Source organism: Glycine max, chromosome 12 (assembly GCF_000004515.6).
Source record: "Glycine max cultivar Williams 82 chromosome 12, Glycine_max_v4.0, whole genome shotgun sequence".
Classification (NCBI taxonomy): Eukaryota; Viridiplantae; Streptophyta; class Magnoliopsida; order Fabales; family Fabaceae; genus Glycine; species Glycine max.
The window spans coordinates 34748443-34771101 of NC_038248.2; the positions used below are offsets into that span (position 1 = coordinate 34748443).

The window sequence follows — 22659 nt, forward strand, 5'->3', positions numbered from 1 at the left end:
CATTCTATTAATCTATCACATCATCACTTAATTAATGATGTAATACTTTATTAATTTGTCACGACATCACTTAACAAATCAATACTAAAAACATATATCTAAAACAAAAGTTTCAAACGTTAGATAATAGAATAAAGTAAAAATATTTTTTGGGTGGTAAACTAAAAAAGAAATATATTAAAAGTATGAAAAATATTTAAGAAAAAAATATTAATATTTATCATATATAGTAATACATAATTATTAGAATCTTATGATTTACTATTTAAATCTTAAGATTAAATATCATTCATCTACCTATGGGTTCATATTATAATAAGATGAATCTTAAACCACCTTGTATGTTAAGGTACATGAATGAATCTGTTTTTTGGACCATCGTGGATGCAAATCACACTATTCAACGATTTATTATATTTTCTTTGTTATACCAATCCTTGTGAAAATAAATAAATTGAAAGTCATATAAGACTAAATTGTTAGATGAAAAAGAACTGAAAAAACACTTCAAACTTATTTGACTATTTTACTGCCTTATTTCACTTACTCATTCAACGCATGCAGTCATGCACTTTATTTGACTATTTAATTATTTCGTTTCGATTATTCTAAAATAAAGATTTCACAAACTAATAGTATATATATATATAACCAATAATTTTGCTCTATAAGACTTTTGGTGAAGTTATTTTATCTATTTCTAATTTAAAAATTTTACATTGAAAAATGTTTTATTTTTAAATCTTACGATTCCATACCAATTATGACTTGTTAAAAAATTAGCCGGAGAATTCATAATTTGAATATTGATTTGATAACTTGATCTCAAAATACAACCATAAGGAAACAAAAGCCACAATTTTTTTGAGGTAAATTAGAAATGGTTTGAAAGAACAAAGCAGCAAAAACAGTAGAGTCTAGAGTGGAGGAGGTCCTGATTCGAAGAGGGGAGGAGAGCAGCAACTAAATAGACCGCAGCAGCACACAAACCATAAGCTGGAAGATATAAAACCAAAAGAACAAACAAAGACATTGTCAGTTCCACGTTTCATTTTAATTATATTTCTAGCCATTGCTTTGTTTAAGCAAAGAAAAATTCAAGTCCCTTACCATGTATCCATGAATCCTCCCCTAGGGCTAGGGGGAGCTGGACTTAGCAACGGTGTGCTTGGAGGAGAAGGTGGATCCATCACCTACTATTATACAATATACAAAAGGGTTACCTCTATGGTTCTAGTGAAAAAGAAAGTCACATAAGTTTCTTATGTACTAATCCAAACCATACATATTCCACAAGTCACACTTTCATCTACCATTCAAAGGGTTGATTCAGAATCACAAATGCCACCCCCAACTAACATATTAACTCTGTTAAGCCATTCCTAATTACTCCTCAAAAGTTACTCACCAGCAACCATTCCAATTTATTCGACACGGGACAGAGAATGTAGTAGAAATGCACATAATTTCATGGGTGATGTCTGATATGAAAAGCAATTAACGCATGATATCAATTCCCATTGATTAGTTATTTAACACTCACACCAACCCATAAAATAACATGAGAACTGCATTTATCAAAAAACATATGGACATGCCAATAAACAAACCTTAATATATGGCGGGACCATACATAAATTATTTTTGAAATGCTAAAATATATTTTTGACTCCTAATAAATATTTAAATTTTGTGTTTATTTTTTAATAAAAAATTTCATTTGTTATTAGTCTTTAATGAAACATAAAATTGATTAATTTATCATGGAGTAAAACAAGTGTCAAATACCAAAAAACAAAAAAATTGATTTTATCATCGAACAAAGATAAAGAAAAAATTTATTAGAAAACAAACACAAAATTCAAGTATTTAATTCAAGTATTTATTAGGGATCACAAAAATATTTTAGCATTTTTTGAAATCCAAAATGGCTTGGACCGGTTGAAATATGAATAGCTTTTAGCCAGGAGATACCTGTGGGCAACAACATCTATAATAAATTCAATTTAACAGGTTCAAAGGTCAGTGGTACTATGTTATTGCTGATTGCAATTTGACTTCTGACTTTACAAATATCACATTCAAATTCTTCTCCAAATAAAGTAGAAGCAGAACCACCTATGCTTTTTCTGTACAACAGTTAAGCAAATTTATTTCAGTGATATCTAAAACCACGTATGTACAAGATTTTTCAAAGGAAAGTGAAAAAAATTTAGATGAGCATACTCTATTACAAGATTGCATCCTCTAAGATATCCCACTTACAGTACATAGGGAAGTATAAGCTACAGAGCTGTACCACCAGTCCACAATATAAATTCCTCAAACTTCTTCTGCTCTCTATTTATCATCAAGGGAAATTGTCGTTTATCATATAAAATGATTCAAAACGAGGCTCGGTTAAATCTACCATTTCTTCATCTGATGCATGCCAGCTCTCACCTTTTGAAGTAAAGAGCATCAAACTCTTCAGATGCTCAGATGAAACTGTATGTACATCTTTATTTTCGTTCCCCACATGAAGATTATGGTCAATATCTAGTGGCAATAAATTACGAGATGGAAATATACTTGGTGGGGCTTGTCTTTGCTTCTCCAAGTCCTCTGGTTCCTTTACATGCTCAGCATAAAAAAAAGTCAGGATATGATTTGTTTCTATTACAAAGTGAGGATGATCTATAATGGCAGCTAAAATAAGTCTAAGTATCAACCAAAAATTTTGAAAGATAAGAAACATGTTCAATGTCCAAACTAGAACACTGCAGTTAAGAACCTGAAAAGGGCTCACTGGAATGGTTCTTCTCCTTCTAGATTTTCCCGGGGAAATACTTGAAAGAATTTGAACAACTTCACTCATAGTTGGTCGAGTGTCAGGATCCAACAGCAAGCACTCCTTTGCTAAGTATGCCATTATCTGCAGCTCTTCTTCAGGGAAGTTCCCGTTCAATTGTGGATCAGCCAACTCCGTTAATGCTCGCCTACTATCCTGTAAGCGTGAAGTTGCCTAAAACAGAAGAAGTTTGACATGCTATGTCAATATTTGAAGGTTCCATAATCTCTTTCTCAGTAGAATTCATTAAGCAAGCTATGCAGAAAGCTCAAACTGAAGCAGGTAATTATCAATAAACTGAATCATCCAAATTCAAGATTGTAAATAGAAAATGAAAAACATTATAAGAATGTAAAAGAAACACTTTCATGAAAAATTTGGTCATAGTCTGAGCACCAAATTGAGGACATGGAAAATCCTCCAAATAAGGACACATGCAAGTTTAGGTTATGTAATTAAAAATCATTAAGTTACAATACCCATATAACAAGACTTTCTTCTTTGCCTGCAGATTTATGGATGGGTTGCCGACCACTTATAAGCTCAAGAAGAACCACTCCAAAACTGAAGACATCTGACTCAAGAGAGGCTCTCCCAACAATTGCATACTCAGGTGCAAAATAACCAAATGTTCCTTGCATTCTTGCTGGAGAATCAGAACAACTAGGGTGGTCATCAGCTCTCAAGTTTTTAGCCATACCAAGATCAGTTATCTGCACATTCATTATTTGAATGGAATGCAAAAGCACACATAGTTCAGCGGATTTACAGAATAAACTTACCAGTAAAAAGACATTAAAAACTACTAAAATTAGAATTTGCTTTCAGTATACCCTCTTTAGTTGAGTTATCTTTTCTTAAGTAATTACTTGTTTGCTAGAAGTTAGAACAACTAAGACTCATACTTTTGCTTGCCAATTTTTATCCAGAAGAATGTTTGTTGATTTGACATCTCTGTGCAGAATTCTTGGAGCAGCAGCTTCATGAAGATACTCCAAGCCCCTTGCAGCTCCTAATGCAATTGTAACGCGAGTTGACCAATCCATTTTTTGTCCAAGAATTCCATCTAACCTGTCCCTCAAATTTCCATTAGTCATGTATTCAAATACTAGCAGCCTTTGAACATTTTTTCCTTTTAATTCTGAGCAGTATCCCACCAATGGCACCAGATGGCAATGATGAAGTCTAGACAATAGTTCAATCTGAACAAACAAATAAATTGTTTTAGGCTCATCCTTTTGTTTATCTTGACACTATGGAACATTATAATATAGCATGACCAGGCAAAGAAAACTGAAGCTAGATTGGGTATAACCTCTGTAAAAAATTCAGAGTCTGCCTCAGGCCCTCTTTGATCTTTTATTCTCTTGACTGCCACATTACTACCATCTTTCAGCCGACCACGGTAAACGTAACTACTTCCACCTAGTCCAATTAGGTTGGAAGTTGAGAAGTTTTCAGTGGCATTTTCCAGTTCAGCAAACGAAAATTGAATAATATTTCCATGAAAGGTTTCTCTTTGGCTCCCAAACAACAAAGCGGCCTTCTGAAAGCATCCTAAATAAAATAAAAAATGAGAAAAGGGTAATTAAGAACAAAAAAAAGTGTAGAGTGTAGACAGTCTGAAACAAATACACTTTTAACTAAGAAATTAGACTCCAAGGATAGTGAACACAAAAACTAACTTACCTGTAATATGACTAATAGGAGAAGTTATAGCAACTTTTGTTTCTGGCACTGAAGAAGTCCTATGACTAATCAAGTTGGTGGTACTACTGTAACTTGTTTCTTTATCTGATGAGATCATTGGTGATTGAATAGGACCTTTGTCCCTTCGGTAGACATGACATACAACTGAGGTAAGAAATGCAATAGTTGTGCATATAACACATATTGATAGAAAAATTACTACAATCTTGCTCGAAATTTGTTTCTTTGAACCTAGTGGCTTCCTGACAGTTCCTGCAGAACACTCAAAATTATAAATTAAACTAAGTACCTTGATCTGAGGAAAAGCCATTTAGTTTCTACAAGAAGGCACAAAGTTATGCCACCATCAATAAAACTGCGTTAAAGAGAAAATCCTTAATAGTAGGAAGTTATATGTTATGGAAAATCCTGTTCTAAACCTTCATAATTGAGAGTTGAAAAAGGCTTTAAAGAAGTTGAAAAATCTGGTGGTTTTGGAAGTTTCCATACCACAACTGCCGTTGCATCAACTGCATTTTCCAACAACAGTACACAATTCCCGTAATTACAATGCTACCACAATTTAAACCAAATCTTTTTTACATACGGAAATATGAATTTTTGTTCTATGCATAATAATGACTGGTTTAACATTAGTCGATCGTACTCCTTTTAGAAATTATGAATCAGTGAACAATCAAGATGGAAGCAAAAGAGAAAGAAGGAAAAATACCCCAGGTGCAATTGCAGGCATTAAAACAACTAAGGTTATGGACATCTGCTGTCACTTTAGGAAACCCGTTTGGATCACATTCGCATGTCCATATGGATGCATTCTCTTCAGCATCTACATGGAAGGTAAAGCAGTTACCAAAGTATATTCAGGATGTGACCACAGTCTCCCCTCTTTCTCTTAAAATAGGGAACCCATACTGCATTCTTGTCATAACCATATCAATCACCTAAGTGGTGAATACGTACACCATTCCTACCATAAGCATATCATCAATTAAGTGACTATAACTCTACACTGCCATCTTAAAAAAGTAAAAAGTTGGTACAATAAGTTATTTTCATGTTAAAGTGCCAATGTTTTCAACTTTAGTTTTTTACAACATTACATTGGGAGAATGAGGCTTGGCCTGTACCTTAAGCATATCCAATTAGTTTTTGGCAATCTACCATGAATTTTGCCTTCAATAAATACAAGTTGAAATTTATTAGTAAAGGAAACCCTTATGACTTTAAACGAATCTTAATTACCAGGCATCTGCAAAACTACTTCACTACATGCTCAATGGCAAGGCTCAACTAAATAATCAACTAAAGAAGATAGAAGACTATAAAAGGGGAGAAGGGGTTATCCATAAAAGGCTAGCCTTTGTGAAACCAATAAATAAAATAGTAGTATACCTGGATGGCAATCACATGACTTGGAACAATTAGCAAGAGAGTATATCTTGTTCCCTTGTAATGAAGAGCATCTACATTTCCACTTGTTTAGTCCAGTATCAGAAGGTTCATCTGTTGGTAAAAACAACAAGCAAAAGAGGAAACAAAAATGGTTTATTTGGATTCAGTTTATGACTTGAGAAGCAACATATAAAGCGTAGAACCCCTACAAACTTAAAATTACTAAAATAACATGATATATATAGAATGCTCACTTATGAACTAACTAAAAATGAGTGCTGAATCAAGAGAAAAAACGAAACTAATATCACTTATTTGATGTTGAAGGGGTAAAGTCAAGCTTCTATGTAGTTTTTTTATTTAAGTAGGCAAACCCCTAAATATCAGTCAGTACACAAGGTATACTAGTGGTGACAGATGCAAGGTCAAATACCAAATGTAATATAAATGGTGATACTAACCACAAAATGAGTGCTGAATACAGAGCAAGCTAATAACAAGAGCAACAGCAACGTTGAGTTGAGGCTTCATTTATTCCAACCTATACAAGGAAAGGAACATTTTATGCAAATCTTGAGGAAGAATTTCCTCATGTTAAGAAACAAGGCACATCTCTTTGGTGATTTTCCAAGATAAATTCATAAGCAGATGATAAGCACTACCTAGCTACATCCTGTCATATCTGAAGACAAAATACCTACAAATCACTGATCCATAACATTTGACAGATGGCTGAGCAGTCAAACTATACAAAAAGTATATCTAAATAACTTCAAAAGTATATACCAGCCATTCAACATGACTCTGAAACAACTAATAGAAATTATCATGATCTTGACTATTTGTACTGGAATCTAGTTTTCCATTGTGTGTGTGTGTGAAGTGGCATCAATTGGTGAACCTGTTAAAGGGGAAAAATTTCATCTTCCAATTCTCCTGCGTCCGATCCAATTGTCATCTTTGGATCAAATAGATAAACAGACAAGCAATTCAGAAACAGGCAACAACAGCCCCAGGTTTGAGTTCCATTTATCCATATGCTGCAGCAAAAAATGAATGACAATCTTTTCATACTGAATAAGGAGATAGGAACTCACTTTATCTAACCTCAGTTTTGTGGGCCGTGTATGTAACTAAGGTAAAATGAGTAAGGAAAGTTAAGCCGACAAACACCTGAGTTAAGGTTATCCTATCCACCCCAAGTACTTAAAAATCAAAGATGAGGTGACCCAAGTAGGGACTAGATTAACTAAGTAGCATAGGACAGTTACAGTAGGTTGAGGAACAGCATAACGAATCCATAATTGAACATATCAAAACGCAACTGATATATGCCTAAACATAACAGGTTCAATTGAAGGAGGACTGATAACATGCAAAATCAACAGATGGATTGTTACATCATACAATAAATATAGACTGTGAACTGCAAGAACTTCCTTTACGGATGGCTTGAGAATTAGCTTCTAAAATGGTATCTAACTCTTACAAACGGAATGAACTTGACAACTACCAAAATAACACATCCTAGTTAACCCCATTGCAAACTCTTTTTGAGTATAAGGAGTTTCCTTTGATTTGAAAGTACTGACAAAAGCTAAAAGTTTGAAGTTGTTTTAGCAAAAGCAGTGTGAGTTACAAGAGAGGTTGAAATAGGAAAGTCAAAGCAAGGACTTGTTTTACTGTAGGGATATTATTATGATTATCATTACACTCTCCAAAGACTTCTACTAAATAAAAACTTTAGTCCATTCTAATAGTGGACCCAGAATTAAATTTTACTTGATAAAAGATAATGTAATGATGAGCTAAAGTGAAGAAAAGCAGGTAAAATTTTAGAGTAATGAGAGGGAATTCATCCTTCACCAAACTGCATGTTTAGTGTTTTAGTCATGCATACATCACCTACCTTTTCCTTCACTTTCCACTTTAACGACTGGAAAGGAAAATATTAATTCCTTATCATATGCATATCAATGTTGTATAACCAGGTTAGAAATGATATTGTGGGGAATTAAGAAAGAGCATGGTTGAACAAACAAAAGCACTGAATAGAGACCCACTATAATGGGTTTATCCTTTAAAAACATGATCCACACAAAAGAGGAAACAAAGTGAGCCTTAGAAAATGATCCTTTTTAGTCTACCATCTGTTTGAAAGCAACCCCTTTGCTTACTTACAAGGACCCTTAACAACCTTCTAGTTCTGTTCATTCATTACTAAAAGAGTAATGATACATAAAGTATAGTATATGAAAGTCTGTACAAAATTCATTATTTAAGGGCTTTGTCAATTGCCATTTAGTGCTCTTGGCTTGGAGGACTTTTATAAAATTATGTAGTACTACATATTATGTTTGGATTGCTAGAATTATTTTTTAATATATTTTGTGATTGAAACTTTTAAATGATAAAATTATTTTCTTTTATTTCATGACTCAGCCTTAAGTTTAATTATCTAAACTTAACCTTAGTTTAACTAATCTACGGTGTTGAGTTGAAGATGCTAAAGAGCACGTTAAGAAAAAGAAAATAAAGGAAAGTATCACAGTAAATTTTTTTAATTAAAATTAAACTGATGGGCCAAATGAATATGCTTGTCGCTGTGGCCTCACTTGTGACTAACTGAGTAAGAGCGTCGGCACAACAAAATAATTTTTAAAAAAAATAAAATCAATGGAGCCTCCCCCATGTGAATTTACCGGTAAGTCTACGGATTAATTGAGTACAATTCAGATTTAGAAAATACAAGTAAGCAAGCTTTTGTGTAGTTTCTTGTCTTTTCCGAGGCTTTTGTTGCATTACCCGTGGGCTGTTGTTGGGCCTGCGTACCCCGAAATCTCACTTCATTAGCCTAAAAAAGAAAATTCTTATTTCATTAGCCCCCAAAAAATCAACATAAGAAAACTATCATAGAACTGAGAGTGAAAATTATAGTGAAAAGGATTTAAATTTGTTAAATTAAAGTTCAATTTTAAGATTAAATCAAAATGATTGCCTTGCTATAATTTTATCGAATTAGAATCCTAAACGGATTGTTTTACTTGTGAAGGCTGTTAAGCCATTCGAACAAACTGAAACTTTATAACTAAAAAGGAAAAGCAAAAAGAGGAGTAACACCAATAAAAAGAATCAGAAGTATGTAGAATATACCATGGATGTAATTCAATGAAGAAATTCTCTCAAATATCTCCACTACTACGTTACTTTATACTCTCTTCTCCAGAAGACGTACAATTCAACGAAAGACACTTAGAACTCATTCCTTACCACTTTCCATTATACCCCCCCATCTTTCTAAAACCATAAGGGAAAGATAAGTAAAAGAAAAGAAACTTAAAGGTCTCCACAGAAAAGTGTATGCATTAGACTTTTCTGAGGAGAAATTTTCAAACAGTTTGCATTACTATTTTCTTCGCTGCCGGTCAGAATAGGATCTAGCAGGTTTGACGGCATTTGCAGATTGTGGAGGCCTCAAAAGCATGGTTTGGGAACGTGAAACCATGTCTACCATGGAAGGGGTTCTGTATGCATTCACAAAACTAGTGCTGTCTGTAGAATCTCCTCGTGCAGTTGCCCTTTGCCATGAATGAGCACACAATCCTGAGAGAACATAAGCCCTTCCAGACTGCTCATAAACACGTTGGTTCACCATCCTGTCCTGCATCTCCTTCATTTCAGCAGCAAGAGAGATGCATAGTTCATCACCAGCTTTGGCAGAGATAGTTTCAGACAATGCCTGCTGACATCTTTCTAGAACAGAAACTGCAGCAGACAAATCACCACGTTCAGCCTTAACTCTAGCCTCGGCCATTGCCTCAGTAGCTCGAAGCCTGTTTCTCTGCTTGTCTACTTCTATTGACATAACTACATCTCTAGCTACATTAGGTCTTTGAATCTTTACTTCACTATTTACTCCCAACCCCACCATTTCTTTTGTGATGGGGTCCCTATAAATACCTCTAACAATCATCAACGACATCTCATCACTAGACTTATCCACCGGAACATTGACTGTCACCAAAAAGTCTTTTTCTTCTTCAGCATACAGATCTCCTACCTTGATAGATGCCATTTTTCCACTGTCAATCAAGCTAGTTTGGTAACTTCCTGCTTTTACCGAACCAAGTTGCAGACAACGGTGAACACACTGAACTTCTACGTGTAATTGCTGAACCACCACACTCAATAGTCCCCCAATACACTGTGCAAATGCATCCTGAATCACATCCTCATCTTCAATGAAGGAAAAAGTACCCCCAGATATCTCAGAGATTGAGTGCATGGCAGTAGCATCATGATCAACACCAAAGCCAAATGCATGCACTGGTATATGCAGACCCATTCCATTGTTCCGATGAATGGAGCACGGGACAAGTGACCGGTAATCATTTACAACATTGATTCTGCTACTGTTTATGGATGAATCCTGTCCATCAGATAGTAATATGATACTGCCAACTGGGTTCTTCCACTTGCGGTCAACAAACACTTTGGCACCTTTCCTCAAGCCTTCAACAATGTTTGTAACACCATTTGGAACCAAAGAATTAACAGCCTGCAGTGCCTCCTGTTTTCCAGCATCAGTCATCCTCCGAAGAGGAAAGATGCGGCGGGCTGTGCAAGAGAAGGTAATGACAGAAAGCCGGTCTGATGAACTCAGATTCTGTATGACAAAACCCATAGCTCGTTTCAGTAGTGCAATCTTTGTGCCTGACATGCTGCCACTCACATCAAGAACCGTGACAAGATCGATTGGAGCACGAGAATTTTGAGCTGATGATTCAGTGTTGTTACTGAGTCTCCCTGAATGAGGGGGAGCTTTGAGATGAATCAATACAGCGAAGTTATCATGAGAGGCTGACTTTGCAATTGCTGAAACTTCAGGATATGTTCTGATCTCCATTGTGTTTACTAGATTGTGAACAGCTTCATCCATATCTTCGGTAACTGAAGTTTGTTGATCCAAGACTTCATCATCATCATCATAGATAGCTGGTTCAGCAACATTATTAGGAGATGCAAGTTGTGGAGCTGTACTAGCTTGTTGGGTAGGAACCCTCCCTAGTAGAGTTGTCCAGGAATCATTTCGCGGTGAATTTACTCGGTTGATGCCATGGGAGACCTTAGAAGAACGACTCTGAAAAGGAACCTCTTTCCATTTTGCTCTGCAGACGGGGCAAATCCGGTTCCCGTGTTTTACATTAGATGTAATGCATTGAAAATGGAAAGAGTGAGAACACTCTGCAGTAAAAATGGCATGCCCCTGCCCTGCTTTCATTGAGTTCAGGCAAATTGCACATGTCCCCTGTGGATAATGTAGAACATAGTGTGAGAAAATAAGCGCTAATACAGACTCTACAAACTTTATCAAACAAGACTCTACGAACTTCCCTTGAACCAAGATGGAGGAAGAGAAAAAGAGACACGTTGATGTCACCTAGAACACTAATTAGGACTGTGAAACTCTAGCAATCGTTTTACACTCACCACTTAAATCTCACCTCATGTAGTAATAACATTGTCATCATTGCTATTTGATACTAAATTTTCATAATAAAGCTATTATGAATGCCTAATAGTTAATTATGGTTGGAAGGGGGAGGGCATATAGGTGATTGACAAAATACAATATTTTTTATAAAAATAAAATAAAATCCATTCACAAGTCATTTCACGAGAACTCGTTCATATCTTGTAAATTTTCCTAACATTTATGAAGTGAACTTTTTTATTTTAATTTTAATCAAACAAAAAATCACCAGTGGAAAAAGTGACCATAAGGTAATGATCCAACGATCAATACCAAATCTACATCTACATTAGTCAAACTTAAAAACAAAAAAGCCAGCGCCGCCAAGGCTTAAAAATAGTATTTATTTTAATAAATTATTCTAATTTCTTAAAAACTATAATACAATTTTAAAAATATTTGTAAATTGTATTATTATTAAATATTTTATTTTGTGTTGCTTAGAAAACTGTTTTCAAAATCTGCGAATCTGAGCAATGTCGCAAATAAAGTCTAAAGTATTCATAAATAAATGCAAAATTTAGAAAAGTCACTATTACATTATTTTGTCTAACACTTCCCCTTATTTCTGGATGCAGGTCCAGTACTATTTATATTTACTACCACAGACGACAATTTACTATTAAAATGCCTAATTACCTAATCACGAGGATTCCCAGGCAAATCTACAACTATCTAAAAATGTCAACGCTATGTGGTCAAACACACGCAGCAAGGACAAGAAAGTAAAAAATAAACAACTTTCAATATACGCTTTTCCGAAAGGCAAAGGCAAAATGCAACTCTAACATTGAACTTTTCGAGAATTAATAATAATGGTCAAATAAAAAGTCATTATAAGAAGGACAAATCAAAGATGATTCGTTCATGTTGCTTTCTTTTCAATATCTCTGATCCCGCAAAGTCCCTTTCTTTTTCTTTATTAGCAGCTGGGATTTTCAGAATAAAAAGTCATTATAAGAAGGGGGTGTTTGACTCTTTATATGGTTGGCACTTAGCAAAACAAGGCGTTGAATGAGTGAAACAATGCGTTGAGAGTTGAAAGGCCTCAAATGCTACGGAACCCTTTTCCGTATAGCTTTATACTATATGCTCTAATTTTATGCAATACTTATCATCATGTTATAAGGGTTCCTTAAATAAAAAACAGTAAAACCTATCATTGTTTGTATAGGGTCCCTCCCTTTAATTTATTTTGTGTCCATCCAAATAATTCTCAAACATGCACTTGCCCTTAAAGGGTACTACTACACATGGTAATGGGGATGAAAGCAACACCAAAACGACGAATAATAAATCGTTTCCAGAATATGGCATTACGATTAAATTACCCCAACACAAAGCAAAAAAAAAAAAAATTAATTTTTTATATAATGAATGAGTTTCAACTTTCAAGTTTCAACCCAAGTAGTGAAAATCTTTAATCAGAATCAGAATCTACGACAATAAAAAGAGTCTAATTTTCCATTGTGAAAGTAGGAAGTAAAGGTAAACGGGCAATGCGAACCTTGGAGCAGTTGGATTTGGATCTGGAGAGGCGGAGCCCGGAGGCGGAGGAGGTTATCGAAGAGACGGAGCAGTGGCCGGAGGCATCGCCGGACGGCGAAAGGCGGTCGGAGAAGGGGGTGGCGGAGCTGATAGAGGAAGAGGAATGTTCGACGGTTTTAGGGACTTGAACGCACATGTTGATCCCAATAGCGAGCTTCACTTTTCTCCATTTGCTTCCCATTTGATTTGGTTGGCGAAAGACAGATCTTGAAGCAGTAATGGGAGGACACGGTGACGGAGCAAAGAAAAGTTTGAATTTGAATAGCTCTAAGCATTGGAAAACGAAGAGAATAGAGAAAGGGTGGTGAGAGTTTGTTTATGTATGGTAACGGATGAAGAATGGAGAGAGAGAGAAAGGAGATTAGTGGACAGACAGGATAGAGGGAAAGTTTGTTGAGAAAACAGCAGAATTATAGCAAAATCAGTAACTATAACTCAAGTAGTTTTTTCTCTCAACCAAATTATGCCATTTTTTTATGGTTGTGTGTTATCTGGTTAAAAACAGAAATCTTTCTTTAACAAATAGTAATTTTTACTATGTCTTAAATCATTTTAAATATTTAGTAGTAGCATTTTTACTTTTACATGTTGATGAATGAAAGTCGATTCCTAACAAAAAAGAAACTAACAAGTAACGTAAGAAATAGAATAGTAGTTTGTTAGAACTTAAAATAATATTAACTTTAATTTTAAAATAATATTAATTTTTAATACAAATATAATAATAATAATAATAATAATAATAATAATAATAATAATAATAATAATAATTGTTCACGGTAGCGTGTAAAGGATCTAATTTTATTGATGATTAATCTTGAATCATTCGATTAAACCTTGAGATTTCTTCTCTTTCAATCAATTTTTTTTTTCTAAAACTCTAATAGAGACTTTATATAAGAAATTGAAAAATATAATTTAATTTGAATATAATGTCATGTTTATAATTATTATATTTAAATTTAAAATAAATATTAAATTATTAAAAATTAATTTCACCATGATAAGAGTTTTAATGTTCAACTACGTTACAAGTAAAATCTTAAATATAATTAATGAATTTTTTAATGTTCCACTACGTTACAAGTCAAAACTGCCCTTTTGTTTCCTGATGCTTCTTGTTTTGGTACTTTTTTTGTATTTACTATATCACCAATCTTTATTTATAGTTGAATACTTTATAGTATGAGTAAATTAATGAATCTCACTCACATGTTTTTCTTAAATTGTATCTTATACTTCTCTTTTTTTATGTTATTTTTATTCTCTTTCTGTTCTCTTTTTTTTATGTTAATTAAAATATGTGAGTATATGAAATTGTCTTATCATCTTTATTAAATATTCAATAACAAATTAACAATTGATCTAATCAATTTTTTTTAAGATAATAACAAATTTTTCTTTAATATTTGACTCTTGAAGAAGATAATGCTCTTGATTGAAACATCATATCAAACACCTAACCATCAAAAATAAATATTTCAAAGAAAGGAGTTAAAAACACAAAAGCAAAAGCAAAACACTAAAATTTGAAGTAAATGATCATATTCAATCAATAGACATCGCTGAGAACACATCAGAAAAAAATGCAGCAATCAAACGATCCAACATGTACTAAAAAAATTAAACTAAGAAGAAGAAGAAAAAGTGTGTTAACACAGGCATACCAACAAGATAAATTCATGTTTAACAAAAAGTTGAATTCGCATCCAATTAGAGAAAAAAAATGTTAAATTATTTTCGGGTTGAAAATTGTGTCATGTTTTTTATGGAATCAAGAAAAAGAAGATAAGAATATTTTAGATATAAATTTTTATCATCTAACCATCATGTGCCTACATTATGTTAAATTATTAAGTGGTGTTTAGGAATGAGGGGTGAAGGTATATTATGAGCTAAACAATTAAGGAGATTTTTGTAAAGTGCAAAAAAATAGGGATATCACATATAATTTTTTAAAAAAAATATAAGAAATGTGAGTGTGAGAAAAAAAAATGAGAGTATTTTAAATATCAATTTTCATTAAAAGTCATAATCAACATTTACCTATCTACATGTACCTATCTTATAATTGATAGTACTTAAGAAGGAAAGGGTGTAAAAAAAATAAAATCAGATAATGCAAGTATAATTTCCTCTTATAATATTTGTTGCACATGACAAACAACAACCGTGAAATGTGAATGACCCACTCCATTGCTATTTCTATTTACATGAACTTCCCACGCTCACTAATATCAGCATGAAAAGATGTGGGTTAATTGAATGTTACGTACGGAATATATAAGGCGTCCCCCAACCGCCAGATATACTAGTAAGACTTTTGTTTTGTATGCGGACTTTATAGTTTAATTAATTTTAAAATATATATATAAATCAAGACAAAGATATTTAAAACTAAAATAGAAATAATTATAATTAGTTTAAATAAATAATAGATAGAAAAATATTTTATGAATATAAAAAATAATATTATTAGTATTAATTATTGAAATTTGAGACGAAAAAATTATAGACTACAATAAGAAAAAGTAAAATGAAATATATTGTGAGACTTAAATTTATAATATAAGAAGGTATGATAATAATTATAGAACTACACATTATTGAAGAAAGAACCCAACTATTCTCCAAAAAATTATATAAACATGATATATAAATAATTCTGTCAAAGAAGACCGCCGACATAAACAGAATCAATTTTTTCATGTTGATAGGATCAATCAATTGAGACAATTCTTCCTTGGTATAAAATATTATTGATCAGCTTTCTCAGAAAAAAAATATTTATTTATTCTATTGATAATTAATCTTTATAAAAAATCTTATTAATATCTGTAATAGAATTTCTTCTTTTAATAATATGTTTTTCATTCATAAAACTCAAAATATGAACCTTGGATGAGAAAATCAAACCCAATATATGAATGCTTATTTAAATAAATATAAGTTTTGAAATTATATTAAATATTTGAGTTTTTCATACTGATCAAAGAAAAAATATTGAATATTTGAGCGAAATATCCGAAGATCCCAGCAATTATATACGTTGTGTTTGTCCGTATATTAAGTAAGGATAAATAAGTCATTAAGGATAACACTCTTTAAAAGAAAAAGAAAAAACAAGATATGTGCATCTTTGGGATAGAAGATATAAAGGAAAATGAGATAATAGTAGATACAAAGAATAATGGATGCGGTAAAAAAGAATTATTTTTTCGTAATCGACAAATTAGTTCATAAATAATTTATGAACAGTTTAGTCTATTTCATTCATCAAACAATTGATTTGCCAACATATAAAATGTCATGTAATCAAGAATGTGTACATAAAGCTTAAAGTTAATTGGAAAGAGTTAACCATAAAATTAATTTGTTATATTCTTTACAATTTTTGGAATTAAATTTTAATTTGTTATCTTTTAAGTAAATTTTTTTATTGTCTCACACTTTCAGAAATAAAAAATGAACATTTGTCCTTAAATTTAATTAACTATTATAAAAGGAATATTCTATTTTAGCATACACTTCTTGTTTGATATTTTTATCCTTAATTTTATTAAGTAATTATCACAAAATTAACTGTTACCTCTGTATTTTATTTAACCTTTTTATTCTCTTATTCTTTTATTTTAATTTTGAAAAATATAGAGAAGCATTTAAATAAAATTATTATTTCAAAATAAGTGTCATGATTTTCAGTGTAATATTAATAATAATCAGGTTAGTTTTATAAAATTATTATTATTTTTTATTTATTTATTGATTTTTCTTTGTCTATGTAAAAAAATTCAAAACTACACTTATTTTTTTGAAAGGAGGAAATATAAAATAGTAATTGATTAATATATCAACTTTATGATAAAACAGATTTATTCAATATGAAGTAAACAAAAAATAAATAAACTTATATATTTCCTTTGAATGTTTTAGTCTAAATTTTTCAAGTGTTAATTTGTTTTATTGAAAAAGGAAAGCTTTTTAATATATTTGTACTTTCGAAATTTTATTTAATATGTTATTTTGAAAGATGATATTTAATATGTTAATAAATAAATAAAAATAGCTTAAATTTTAGAGTATGAATAGGTAGTTATATTAGAGTGTGTTAATAACCCGCTCATAATATGAAAATCAATCGAAGAAGTCTATGAGTTTTGTTATTGGTTAATAAACTAAAAGAAAAAAATATTTATTTTAGAAATCATAATAAAGCTTAAAAAAATTATGATAATGCAATTTTTCGTCTTTCAATAAAAATATTTTTATTTTAAATTTTTTAACGAATAATCTTACGACACTAGTATTAGCATTTGCTTAAGTCTATTTCTTATTCACTATTTTCGTCAATGCCATATTTTCCCAGGTTTGGATTGATTGCACACTTTTACTACTGCAATCCTTATTTCTGTCCTCATTAACGTAAATTAATTTATGTTGATTGAATTAATTTTAGGTAATATTTTATATTTTTATCAATATTTTTTCTATTGAATGAGACAATTGTTTTGAAATAAATTTTAATTTTCTTATCAAATGAATTTTAGCTTTGAAAGAACTGTATAACAAAAAAAAATCAAATAACTTATATTTTATATTTACAGTAATTGTTTTAAATTTAAAATTTAAAATAACTTTTTTTGGAAAAAATATGGACCACGCATTACCTTAGTAGAACATACATTTAAAGGCTTCTTAGAATAGCTTATGAATTGATTGCTAAGTGACATAATTCCTTCCTTAGAGTGATTGCAAATCATTAAAGATTATTATATTGTAATACTATAATTTACTTTATTAATTAGTTGAGTTAATAAACTAACATTAAAATTGACACGATTAAATCTTGTGACATGCTCGCACGACACAATTTTAAGATTACAAAAATAATAAAATAAAGTCAATTATGAAAAGTGAATTTTTTTTTATTATATTTGTTCTTAGAATATTTTCTTTTGTGCTTTCTTTATATTAGTAATTGTTATAATTTACTTATTTACTTTTATATATTTCTATTTTAGTTTGTCACAACTTTTACTTACATTAATTAATAAATATTTGTGTAACATATATATTACACCCATTTTAAGAAAAGACTTGTGAATTAGTCATACTATCATAGGGATGAAATGAAAGCCTCTCTCTTTCAAAATGGGCCCTCTTCTCGGGTAAGGCATAAGTGGAAGTTTGAGCAATCTCATGGCTTGTCTGTTTTTAATGTGATTGTGTCAGTGTGAGTGTGATGGTGGGTTTGTTCATCTTCTTTTCTTTCTTTTTCGTTAAGATCTTTCGTCTTCATATTGGGGTTGTTGAGAAGCCTATATTAGCTGTGTTCCTGAAATTACGACGTGAATTTTTTCAACTTCTTCGGTATCTTTTGGTTGAGTGGATGAGCCAGAGACTATTATTATTCATGTAATATTATTTTTTATCACATTAATTATCTTCTTTTATTTTTCTTTGTTACGTATTTATTATACAAACTATTATGAGAAAATAATTTCTTCAAGCAAATTTTTCTTGTAAAAAGCGTCACAGCATAACTGTAAGTTTATTTAAGTATTTGTAGGCGAGATATTAATAAATAAAAGCATTGTTAAAAACTAAATTTGCATACAGTATAATTTGTGATAGGATATAGGTAGTGGAGAAGATATGGTTATTGACTAGTGTGAGAAAAGTGGGCTGAAATGAATGGTAACTGGTATTATAGGTATGAGCTGGTTGTCAAAATTAAATGGATTGCTGGGCAAAAGAGTAGCCAAAATTGAATGGTGGGGTGGGAGTGTGTTGGTTATGAAAGTTAATGGATTACCCCAAAAAGTAGGCAAACATGCATGAATATGATAGTATAATTTAAATGGTGTGTTGTGTCCTCAATGCAAAATCATAGTCAAATCAAACGGCAGTAATGTGTGCAATGACAATGACGACAGAATGGACAGCGGAGCAATACGGTGCAGTATATGCACCAGCCAAATTGCATCACATCCCATTTTCCTATATATATGGTTGTTAATTAATACTTAAGAATCAACATAGTATAGTGTGATATGTATGATAAACAGTCATGCTCTTTAATACTATTTGTATGAAATAGTATTTGTTATATATAACACTTCATGTTAATGATAATAAGGGAATAATGAAGATGGTAATTCATAGAAATAATTAAAAGACATATACTTTTTTATAATAAAATATAATTGTACTTATTTGAGAATATTGAGATAATTTTTGATTGTTGGATCGAGTCATATTTAATTATCTCGGTCATCTTTTATCATATACTCAAAAGGTGAATATCTATAAAAATACTTAGATGTTCTTAGATATATCCAAAAATTAATATAATAAATCAAAATAATAAATAAGAATAAATAATTATTTTATCTCAAAAATCTTATCATTTTATATACATATTAATGGGTCTTATCTTATTATTAATAAAACGTTAATCCTTCATTATCTGATAATATTGTCTTAATTAATCTAAGGATTATGCTTCCAATGATGTTACCGCTGTTGTGGTAGAGGCCGAACAGTCCTCAGATGGCCGAGTACTATACGGTTATATAGTTAGCTAAGGATTCTAGGTCGGGTGGGGTACAATAGTCATTATAAGATGTTTTTTTTAAATAATTAAATACACCCAATAGCTTAATATTCAATACAATCATCCACAACTTGAGAAATCACACAAGTAAAGCTTTTGAAAGTGTCCACATAGTCATATAAGCAGCTTGCCAAAGAAACCAGAACAAATCTGCTAAGAGTATAATATATTGACAAATTCAATGATCAATATGCGAAGGAATCAAAACAAATACACTTTTGAATCTTGATTTTTAATTGTTTCCACAACATTTAAAATTCAACCATCAAAAAGCTATAATAAAGACGATCACATTTGACAGTTCAATTCAACTTTATTTTTTTCTCTGGATTATTGACATGTTAGGATTACAAATATGCTTAACTCTTTGGGTTAGATTTTATTTTAAAATTAAATTAGCTGAAATTGTCCAATAAATATATAAATGCATTCTAATAATTGGAATAGGCAACATGGACTTTTCGAATACCTTCTTTTACTATGCCTCTCAAATCTGGTGATACATTACCTAAATAATAGAGTATTTTTTTTTACAAACCATGGAAATAACGAACAAACGTCATGTTATATATTTTTTCTTAAAATCAGTTAGTAGTATTCTATAAGATTGCTGAATAGATATATAAATTGCAACTTAATAATTAAGGCAAGAGAAGCAAGACTTTCCAACATTTTCTACTTCAATAACCATAGAGGAAGGAAGAAAATAAAATCAATTAAAGATGTTGATTTGACTTCAACATTACTTGTTTAAGAATTCGATATCAAATCAACCTAATTAACTCATAAGAGTGATGGATTAAATTCATTTTTGAAATGATAAATATTGATAATGTTGGTTCTTAAATTATAAAAATATCAATCTAATTCTCAAAATCATTAAAAGTCAGTCATTTTAATTCTCATTGTTGTAATTTTAAGGATTGAAATAATCGTTATCTAGTAGTATTAGAAATTTAAATATATGTTAGTACTTAATAGTATTAGAAACATAACCATCATTTCAAGCTCAAAAACATAACCATCATTTAATAATATAAAAAATGGCATATTTATAGTTTTAATAACTAAATTAATCGATATTCATAAATTGGTGTATTATTATAATTTTGAAGTTAGGGAACTCTTTCGTCCCCGTCCCACGTGAATCCGGCAAGAAATTATTGATGTTTCTATAACTTAGGTTATTCTCCTTATTGGGTCAAGTTTAATAAAGACACATTGGAAGACAATTTGGATTATTACATGTAGTCCTGTCCTGCTTGTAATACACATTTGACATTTCTCTATTTTGATCTTTAAAATCTTTTTCACCATTAATAATATATTTAGTTATTAATAGTCAAGGGCAATATAACATAATTTTTTGCCATGCCTATCCTCTAGCATGTTACGAGCACAACAGTAGCAAACAAGCACCTCATGCTCTAACATGTTAAAGGGACGTTTGCCATTACAATGTTGAAAAAACAAGGTTCGCACACTTAAATAAGAGTCTTACAAATTAGTGTCCTTTAGACATTGGTCAAAGAACTAAAAGATAAAAATATTTATTATGAAAATCAGTAACATTTGTTTTTAAATAATGGTTGGTTGAAACTTGAAAGTTCCTCTTTGATTTTAAGTCTTCCTTGAGCACGGCTACATGCACACACCTAGTAATTTTACAATTTTTTTCATTTTGCTTTTTCTTAAAAAGATACTAATCTGTATGAAGCTTATGAATCAGCTAATTCATACAAGCCCAATCCAAAAGTTTTTTTTTAATTTTTTTTCAAAAATGTGTCACGAATTAATTTAAAATTAATGACCCAAACAAGAATCAAGACTTTCAAGTTATTAGTACAATACTCTAACCAATTGAGTTAATAGGTCAATTATATTATAAAATAAATAATGTTATACATAACACTAAACTTTCTAATGTATATTTAATGCGCATGTAAATTTAAATAATAAATTTTGTGACTATTAATTTTGATATAATTCATACGGATTACATAATCCGTACCAGTCATACGGATTATGTACTCATGTGGATCACGTAATCCGTAAGTATTTTTAAATTTTTTTTTTCAAAAATATGTTTTTTAAATATATTAATATATTAAATTTTTTAATACTAAATATTTTTTATTTATGAAAAAATATATGAATTAAATAATTTGTATGAGTTATATCAAAATTAATTGTCACAAAATTTATTATTTAAATTTACATGCACATTAAATATACATTAAAAATTTTAGTGTTATGTATAACATTATTTATTTTATAACATAATTGGTCTATTAGCTCAGTTGATTAGAAAGTAGAGTTCAGTTCATACGTATCAACTGATCCATGGGCCTCATACGGATCAGCTAATCCGTATCCTTTTATGAAATGGCAAAATGAGAAAATTGTAAAATTGCTAGGTGTACCAACAATTTCGCTGGTTACGCGTAGCAATGCCCCTCTTCCTTGACCGTTAGTGATGTCCTCTAACATGAAAAAAAAAAAAAAAAAGATTAGCTTTGTGGCTTTGTCCACCATTGGAGAAATAGCAATGGCTGCATATTACACTGAGCTTCAGTATCTAGAAACATTGTTACTAATCATGTGCAAAGTGCGGCACAACACTATCAAGTAATATGGGATGGGAAGCCTAGTGATTTCTTATCATTAAGGAGATACTAACCGTGCTATTAAACTATTAATATCTAGTATTCTGAATTTCTAATACATTTTTTAAATTATGTAAATCAAGAAATGCGTCCGTGAAAAATTTATAATTAGACTCAAGTAATATACATTTGCCAAATCATTCAGGTGTCCAAGACAATTTATAAAAGTTTTAAAACTCAAGTTGATCATTGAATTAATTAATGATTCATTGAATTAATTAATGATTCATTGAATTAATTAATGATTCATTAATTCAATCATAAATAGATTGTAGGTAAATTAATAAGAACTAAATGTTATAACCCAGTAAATTAGCAAGCTATTCAAAACTATTCACCAATTTACTGCCATAGAGACCAAAAT

At 31.0% G+C, this 22659-nt stretch overlaps 2 protein-coding genes across 15 annotated transcripts; both read right to left on the bottom strand.

Moving 5' to 3' along the window:
- Nucleotides 1-791: 791 nt before the first annotated feature.
- Nucleotides 792-8022, bottom strand: LOC100499641 (protein kinase family protein). 13 transcript variants are annotated; one of them, XM_006591768.4, is made up of 11 exons: nucleotides 7842-8022; nucleotides 6394-6473; nucleotides 5933-6043; nucleotides 5253-5366; nucleotides 4520-4792; nucleotides 4146-4387; nucleotides 3736-4032; nucleotides 3310-3543; nucleotides 2774-3004; nucleotides 1111-2611; nucleotides 792-996 (listed from the first exon to the last, which is right to left on the bottom strand). In XM_006591768.4, exons 2-10 carry the CDS (start codon nucleotides 6461-6463, stop codon nucleotides 2351-2353), a joined length of 1833 nt encoding a protein of 610 aa, XP_006591831.1. In that variant the 5' UTR covers nucleotides 6464-6473; nucleotides 7842-8022; the 3' UTR covers nucleotides 792-996; nucleotides 1111-2350. The 13 variants fall into 13 exon arrangements, with proteins under 13 accessions (XP_006591831.1, XP_006591832.1, XP_040862988.1 ...); XM_006591769.4 differs by lacking the exon at nucleotides 7842-8022 and adding an exon at nucleotides 7030-7605; XM_041007054.1 differs by lacking the exon at nucleotides 7842-8022 and adding exons at nucleotides 6834-6972; nucleotides 7040-7313 and having other exon boundaries at nucleotides 1111-3004.
- A 511-nt stretch (nucleotides 8023-8533) lies between these two features.
- On the bottom strand, nucleotides 8534-13422 carry LOC100781344 (E3 ubiquitin-protein ligase WAV3). 2 transcript variants are annotated; one of them, XR_005887426.1, is made up of 3 exons: nucleotides 12973-13422; nucleotides 9086-11240; nucleotides 8534-8786 (listed from the first exon to the last, which is right to left on the bottom strand). XR_005887426.1 is itself a non-coding variant. In XM_003540143.5 (2 exons), exons 1-2 carry the CDS (start codon nucleotides 13192-13194, stop codon nucleotides 9339-9341), a joined length of 2124 nt encoding a protein of 707 aa, XP_003540191.1. In that variant the 5' UTR covers nucleotides 13195-13422; the 3' UTR covers nucleotides 9072-9338. The 2 variants fall into 2 exon arrangements, 1 of the variants encoding a protein (XP_003540191.1); XM_003540143.5 differs by lacking the exon at nucleotides 8534-8786 and having other exon boundaries at nucleotides 9072-11240.
- Nucleotides 13423-22659: the final 9237 nt, after the last annotated feature.